This window comes from Amblyomma maculatum, chromosome 11 (assembly GCF_055883805.1).
Source record: "Amblyomma maculatum isolate TAMU_Amacu chromosome 11, ASM5588380v1, whole genome shotgun sequence".
In the NCBI taxonomy this organism is placed as follows: domain Eukaryota; kingdom Metazoa; phylum Arthropoda; class Arachnida; order Ixodida; family Ixodidae; genus Amblyomma; species Amblyomma maculatum.
The window spans coordinates 61,578,253-61,586,428 of record NC_139354.1 but is presented as its reverse complement, the minus strand read 5'-3'; the positions used below and the strand labels follow the sequence as shown (position 1 = coordinate 61,586,428).

The following is an 8,176-nucleotide window of genomic DNA, read 5'->3' as shown; positions in this document are numbered from 1 at the left end:
GGAGAGGGAAAAAACGCAATAGAACGAAGCGCAAGGTGCACCCATTCTTCTGCTCAGCTTTCTCTCTCCTTCCTCTCTTTCCCGGTCTTCCTTCGCAGCAGCACTCAATACGCATGCGCCGACTCCCTAGCTCAGCCTGTGGCAGACAAGACGTTTTCTTCAGTGTTTGTTGTGAACCCTCTGTGCACGGCTTGACGTGCTATGCGCGTCTTGTGTCGTCGTGCTGAACTTGCATAAGCCAGGACGGCTGCGGACGCTAAGAGGTGGCAGATGTTTTTTTTTATTTGTTTTTGCGAGTCGACCATCCTTGTTGTCGTGCTGAACCTGCGGTGCATCGTAAGCTATGGCAGCTGCTGACGTTATGAGCGGCAGATTGTTTTCTTTTGCGAGAGTCGTCCATCTTTGTCTTGATGAATGTGTGGTGTAGTGTAAGCTACGTCGGGTGCGGACTTAAGAAGCGGCTTTTTTTTTTTTGTGAAAGTCGTCCATCATTGCATTTATGAATCAACAATAGCATGCTGTCTTCTACAATCATGACACTGGCTTTTAGCACTGTTATTTGCAGCTATCATGCTGTCCAGTGATTTTGCAACAGTGGACTCCCCCCCCACGCCGTGACGTTATCACTGCGCAGCATCTTGGCGCACTGCCTATAAATGAGCTGTGGATGTGGCAGCTGCAAAGGAGGCACGTGCCAACGACTAACACTTCTTTTTTCAAATTCTCGGAGGCGAATTTGGAGGATGGGTTCGCTACACGAGCAGGTTGATTATGCGACAAATACGGTATCATTTTTCACGATCACAAGCAGCGCCTCAAGTCGATTGCTCTACATCGAATTATCGATATATCAAACTATTCCGCGATCCCCTTCAAGTTCGATATATCCGGGTTTGACTGTAGTACCGCGCACAGGCGCACGTCGTGTGCACACTGCAAGTGTTTTCGGATTCGGTGTTTTTGCAATTGTCATCCACTGTATCGTGTGCAGTGAGTCCCTTGCTAGAGACCTTTCTGTAGAAGTTCGTCTTATATACCTCTAATCGCGTTTGTTATCTCACATTTCTCAAAAGTGCAACCAGAGAATGCTAATTAAGCGCCAGCGATTTGGGCGTAAGGTGTGGCCAGCATGGCTGGAGAGGCCCATAACTGACTGTGCAAAATGCTGAGTGCTGCATTTGCGATTCCTACATCGTGCGAGGTGTGACCGACCTGCTTCCAGCTGCGTGTGCGTCGCGTGCACCATGGTCACGCCGTGGTCGCAAGGGACGCAGCATCAGCATGGGGAAACCGAAACGATCGAAACAGTCAACTGACGCCACAGCTAGATGGTGCCTCCTTTTGATAGAGGCCTGATGATGATAGCACTCAATAACAACCAGACCGCAAATGCGAATTCACAACTGAAGATTGTTCAAATCCGCATATAATACGAGGCCGAGATCGAACGTGATAAAATCGAGAAAAAAAAATGATCTCGTATTATACGCGGGTTTTTACGGTATCTCATTACCATTGATCTGTCCCAACAGTTAAGGCAGGCAACAAAACTCTGTTTGGCTGTACTACCTCACCATGGCCCAGAATCACAACTGCTGCGCCAACCAACCAATAAGCATCACTGCACTTCTGCATGCAGTGCAATGGCACAAAATAAATGCATTCTCTAAGCATTTCTGAATTCTTGAGTCCACCCTACCTATACAAGAGCGCCAGTTGCCAAATGCTGTGCCGCAGTTTTTAGTCTATATGCAGCATGCACTCTTACTTTTTTTTTCCTGCTGGCTGCCAAAGACAGACACACAACGACAGAAGAAAAACAACAACCGACAGCCCTACAAGGCAACAATGGTCTTTCAGCGAACCAAACCGAACGCTGACACGGGCAACACAAACACAACCGACTCCCTGAGAGGCTTACTCTCAAGACTGCATCTTGCATGCACACTCTTTGGCCTCTACTACTCCCCCACAGGGTCAAAACATCCAACTCCCTGTCTAGTGATAAAAGCATCTCCGAGGAAGCAAGGCGCTGCAATGGCCTGATCCATTGCTGGGACCAACACAGCATGCGACGGGGGAAACCTGCATGGCCTTCCATTCCCTTAAAACATGGCACTGAGAGCAACTCAGATTCGGAGCGACGAGACCAACGAATGGGGATTGCGCAGTCCAGCTCCAAAAGCTGTCGCTTTCCACACGCAGGCCGAGGCATTGAGAAGATGATCTTGGCACAGCCAGTGCATTTTCTTGGTTCTTGCGCTGGAAGCAACGAAGCTGATGCACATGGCAAGCCGTCCATTAGATGCGTCGCCAGGATTCCGCACCAATGCCGTTCCTACGTTGCTGCTGCTGCTGGCTGCTCTGGCACACTCGAGAAGAAGCGGTTGAAGTCAATCCTGCGCACCCCACACATGAGTGAATTGGCAAGGGGCAAGGTGCTCTAAAAAAAAAAGTCAACAGTGAATTATGTCACACATGTCCAGGGGCGGAAGCAGGCTGGAGCATTTTCGAGCAGCTCAGGGGACAATGAAATTATGGTTTGGGAGAAATCTATTTATGTTTGGAGCACGTTTCATTAGCCAACCACCTTTGATAATTGCAGTTTTCTATTTCTGATATACAAAATTGCCAACCTGATTCCTTTTCATTCAAGCATTAAATGTTTTTCCGACTAGGCACGCATCCCTAACAAAGCAAAACAAACGGTCAAAACACGTAAAAATGATGCTGACCTAAGGAACAATTAGGAATAAGCTAGCAGCAAACGGGATGCTTGCTTGTGCATTTCATAGGTGAACATCATGTTTGGCCTAAAGGTTTTGCCTGACAGATTCAAACGTGCAGTCTACCACTCCGACGCGCTCAAGCAGTGCCAGTAGATTAGAGTTCACATGAATGAGGAGCACATTTTTGTCCTCTACATCATGCATATCCTTTTCGGCCTTATGTCTTTGTAGATATATCCCCAAGAGCTGGTCAGCAGTGCCTTCAGGAAGGATTGACGGCATTCAAAGGTAGCTTTTTCACCCTTCAGCTTACTTCACTTTTCTAGTAATTAGCAACTTATGCACGCCACCTCATAACTCTTCACGTACAGTGTAATCTAACCGATATGTTCCCGGTTCTTACGATTTCCTGTTTCATACGTTCAAAATCGCAAGCAGTAAAACATCTCCCATAGAGTTACTCTATTTTACTCCCGGTTAATGCGTTCCCGGAAAACAGGATTTCCCGGTTACTACGTTCGAAATTTCGACAAACTGTGGTCATATTATAGGTTTCGCGATCAACCAGATATATGCTAACAAGTGCTCGTGACTTGAAAAACTGATCAGCGACGCTCACCCGCCACAGTTACTTTCCTGCAGTGCTAGGTGCTACGGGGCGAAGCATCAAAGAAAGCTGACGAGCCAACTAACGAGGTGCCTGTTCCTGCGGAAACATGACTTCATTAGAAGAAACATTGTGGCTTCTTTTGCGGTGCTTTAGGGGCATAAAAATGAACCATTTAATAACTACTACAGTGAAAGCTCGTTAATTAGAAATGGTGCCATGACCGGCGCAGCGGCCGGCACTGCCAGAGGGTAGGAGTTGGCAGCCGCTGGCGCAGCTGCCTGCTCTTTTCTTCTGCACAACGTCCGAAGCTTGCAACTAATACACGTTAATTTGACACCGTTAATTCAGAAATACAGATAAGCACTTTTGTCGGCACGGCCCCAGCCAACGCCCATGAAAGGCTACGACGTCGGATGGGCACTACGGGCTTCCGAATAAAAAAGCCAAATCATTACGCGGGACAAACATACTGTTACGGGGTAGTTCAGCTTGTAGCAGAGGGCGGACACCGAAGACAAGGCTTTTAAACAGACGTTCTCTGTAGGCACCAGCCGACGCTGTTGAACGTCGTCTTCTCTCAAACTCATGAGAGTCTTCTTCTTCTTTCCTTATGCGTATGCACCGCCTAATATGACACTACCCCGCCGGCTGAAAAGCACTGTCCTGGTGCGTACTAGCGTCCAAACCAGGGTCCATGTAGTACGGTTTTAGGCGTGCAACATGGACCGTCTCGGTGCGTGGTGTAGAGGCATGGCGGACGGGATGCAAGGGCGCAATTTCGTATGTCACTGGTGTCACTTGTCGTAAAATACGGTAGGGTCCTGTATAACAGGGCAAAAGTTTTTCCGAAAGGCCAACGCGGCGAGCTGGAGTCCAAAGCAGCACGAGAGAGCCGCAAGAATACTCGGTGTTGCGATGACAGGAATAATAGCGACGTTTCTGGGAGTGCTGAGAGGCTGCGAGTCGGTTGCGAGCAACAACGCGGGCAGCATCAGCTCGGGCTATGGCGTCACGAGCATATGAGCTGGCAGTGGTGACAGACGGGAGCAGGCTGTCAAAAGGAAGCAGAGGTTCACGGCCGTATAGAAGATAGAAGGGGGAGCAGCAGGTAGTGTCGTGACGCGACGAATTGTAAGCGAATGTCACAAATGGCAGCGTTATGTCCCAGTCACGGTGGTCATCAGAAATGTACATAGACAACATGTCAGTCAGTGTCCGGTTAAGGCGTTCGGCAAGCCCGTTCGTCTGTGGATGGTAGGCAGTCGTGAAAGAATGACGAACGTTGCACAGCCGTAGGATCTCGTCAACTATACGAGCCAGAAAGCAACGGCCACGGTCGGTGAGCAGTTGGCGGGGAGCTCCATGGACGAGTATAACGTCGTTGAGGAGGAAAGCAGCGACATCAGTTGCCCAACTGGTTGGTATTGCTCGTGTGACCGCGTAACGTGTGGTGTAATCAGTGGCCACCGCAATCCATTTGTTCCCCGATGCGGACAGTGGAAAAGGCCCTAGAAGATCCAGACCCACTCGAGAAAATGGGTCTATGGGGATGTCGTTTGGCTGCAGAAGTCCAGCTGGTAAAACTGATGGCTTTTTCCGGCGTTGACAGCGGTCACAAGCAGCTACGTAGCGGCGAACTGCGCGATATAGGCCTGGCCAAAAGAACCGACGACGCACACTGTCATATGTGTGAGAGACGCCTAGATGACCCGCTGTAGGAACGTCGTGAAGCTGTTGAAGGACGGCTGAGCGTAGGTGCTCAGGGACTACTAGTAGAAGGTCGGGGCCATCAGGTCGCATATTGTGCCGGTATAAGGTGCCGTCGTGGAGCACAAACAAACGAAGGGAAGGGTCATGGCGATCGGCGCTGAGGCGATTGATAATTTCGCGAAGGTGAGGGTCCTGGCGTTGCTCATGGCGAATGTTGGAGAAATCAGAAATAGAGAGCACGCAAGCGTCATTGTCACATTGAGGTTGACTTGGCGGGTCGACTGGATGATGGGACAGGCAATCGGCGTCTCGATGCAACTGGCCAGACTTATAAACTACTGAAAAATTGTACTCCTGAAGACGCAAGGCCCAACGTCCAAGGTGGCCAGTAGGGTCTTTGAGTGTAGAAAGCCAACACAGTGCGTGGTGGTCAGTGACTACTGTGAATGGCTGCCCATACAAGTAAGGGCGGAACTTTGTAATGGCCCAAACTAGGGCTAAGCACTCACGTTCAGTGATGGAATAATTTTGTGCACCAATTCCATGACCACTTGCGTCGGTGCGTACTTCTGTGGGTGCTGACGGACTGAAGTGAGCCAACACTGGCGGACCGGTGAGGTGGGCAATAAGAGCGACGAAGGCGGCCGATTGTTCGTGGCCCCAAGTAAAGGAGACTGCTTTTTTCAGAAGCTGTGTGAGCGGACGGGCTATTTCTGCGAAGTTTGGTACAAATCGCCGGAAATATGAGAAAAGTCCGAGGAAGCTACGCACGTTGCTGCTAGATTTCGGTTTAGGGAAATCCCTTACAGCGCGAATTTTGTCGGGGTCCGGCTGGATGCCAAGGGTGTTGACTAAATGTCCTAGGACCTTGAGTTCCCGGCGACCAAAGGTACACTTCTTGGAGTTCAACTGCAGGCCAGCTCGTCGGAAGACGCCAAGAATAGCCGAAACACGATGGAGGTGGCCTTCAAAGGTTGATGAAAATATGATGACGTCATCGAGGTAGCACAGACATGTGGTCCATTTGAGCCCGCATAATAGGGAGTCCATCATACGCTCTAATGTCGCAGGGGCATTACATAAGCCGAAAGGCATCACCTTGAATTGGTAGAGGCCATCCGGGGTGACAAAAGCCGTCTTTTCACGATCTCTTTCGTCAACAGAGATCTGCCAATATCCAGAACGGAGATCGACGGAGGAGAAGTAGTTAGCACCATGCAGGCAGTCGAGAGCGTCATCGATCCTTGGAAGAGGGTACACGTCTTTCTTTGTTATCTTGTTTAGGTGTCGATAATCAACACAAAACATCCAGCTGTTGTCTTTCTTTTTGACGAGTACTACCGGAGAAGCCCTGGGGCTGCTCGACGGCTCAATAATGTTGCTTGCCAACATTTTCTTCACTTCTTCCTGAATGATCCTGCGTTCGGAAAGAGCAACTCTGTAAGGCCGTCGATGAATAGGTCGGGCATCTCCAGTATCAATACAATGTGTGACGACGGATGTTTAGCCCAGGGATCCGTGACCGAAATCAAAAATGTCGCTGCATGACCGCAAAAGGCCGGCAAGGGCGCTGGCATATTCGGGACGCAGGTAAGAGGCAACCATGGCTGAGATGCGGTCCTCCGGACTATGTGATGGGACAGGTTGTGCAGGTACGTCGGCGTGACGGTCGGACAGCACTGCAGAAACAATAAAGCTGGACAAAGGCGACAGCTCGGCAAGGAAAATGCCCTCCGGGAGAACTTGTGAAGACATGCTGAAGTTGAGTACGGGAATGTAGGTGAGGTTATTCTCGACGTGTACAATGTTATGAGGTAGGACGATGTTGCACTGTAGAGTGACGTCGGTGATGGGGTTGACAACGTAGTCGCCGTCAGGAAGGGAGGGAAAAGGTGATATGGGCACGTATACTGCCGCCTCGGGAGGTAGGCGAGTAAATGTACTAGAGCGGAGGCGAGGCTGGGATTGGTCAGCACTGGGGTCGTGAACACAATAGGGCAGGGCTAGGCGCAAAGTCCGGAGGAACAGTCAATGAGAGCGGAATGGGCTGTTAAAAAGTCTAGGCCTAAAATCACGTCTTGAGGACAAGTACCGTATTTACTCGCGTAATGATCGCACTTGCGTAATGATCGCACCCCTGAATTTTGAGGTCAAAATTCCATTTTTTAAATTCCCCGCGTAATGATCGCACCCCGAACATGGAGCCGCCTGGTGGTTGATCTGCAGTCATCCCGCAGCGAATGCATTCCGACGAGTTCCCAACCTAGTCTAGTAACGTTGGAGTTCCCATGATTCCATGCTTTGCGGCGTTCGCCATTTTGCAATTCGGCAGCGTCGTAGCGTGCTTAGTGTTTTTGTGCGAGTTTACGCCATTTCACCATGGGGCGGTATGCCAGTTACACAGCCGCGTTCAAGCTCAAGGCTGTCGACTATGCACTGGATCATGGCAACCGCGCTGCTGGTAGGCATTTCGGCGTGGACGAAATGAGGATACGCTATTGGAAGAAGCAGCGCGAGAAGCTGATGGCTACGAACAAGACACGGCGGGCTTTCCGTGGACCCAAAACGGGCAAGTTCCCTCGTGTTGAGGAGGCGGTCCTAGAATACGTGAGGGACCTGCGCAAGGATGGTTGTGCAGTGTCATTAGAAATGATACCGACGCAGGCGCGCAGAACTGCCAGGAAGCTGGGAATCGCCGCAAAGGAATTCCGCGCTAGCTCCGGTTGGACGACTCGCTTTATGCGACGGAATGGACTTTCCCTGAGGCGGCGGACGTCGTTGTGCCAGCAGCTCCCAGCCGCGTATGAAAGCAGTGATAGACTTCCATCACTTCGTCACTAGGCTTCGTGAAAAATGCGGTTACCTCATGTCGCAAATTGGAAACGCCGATCAAACTCCACTGACGTTCAACATGCCCCGGAATACAACTGTGAACGAGAAGGGTGCTCGGAGCGTCCTCGTGAAGACGTCTGGCGCAGAAAAACAGCAATGCACAGTCATGCTTGCTGTGACGGCCGACGGGCGGAAGCTGCCACGTGATCTTCAAACGGAAGACTATTCCGAAGGGAAACTTTCCCCGTGGCATCCATATACGTGCACAGATGAAAGGGTGGATGACTGCAGACCT

General features: G+C 50.4%; 1 protein-coding gene across 3 annotated transcripts in view; it reads right to left on the bottom strand.

Annotated features, from left to right (window-relative positions):
• Window positions 1-427: 427 nt before the first annotated feature.
• LOC146173932 (gamma-tubulin complex component 2-like) overlaps window positions 428-8,176 on the bottom strand; it is a 77,426-nt gene continuing 69,677 nt past the window's right edge. For all 3 annotated transcript variants that reach the window (XM_084583881.1, XM_084583883.1, XM_084583882.1), the window contains exon 23: window positions 428-2,399. In XM_084583881.1, coding sequence (XP_084440007.1) covers window positions 2,339-2,399 — 61 coding nt within the window. In that variant the 3' untranslated portion in view covers window positions 428-2,338. The remainder of the gene's footprint in view (window positions 2,400-8,176) is intronic.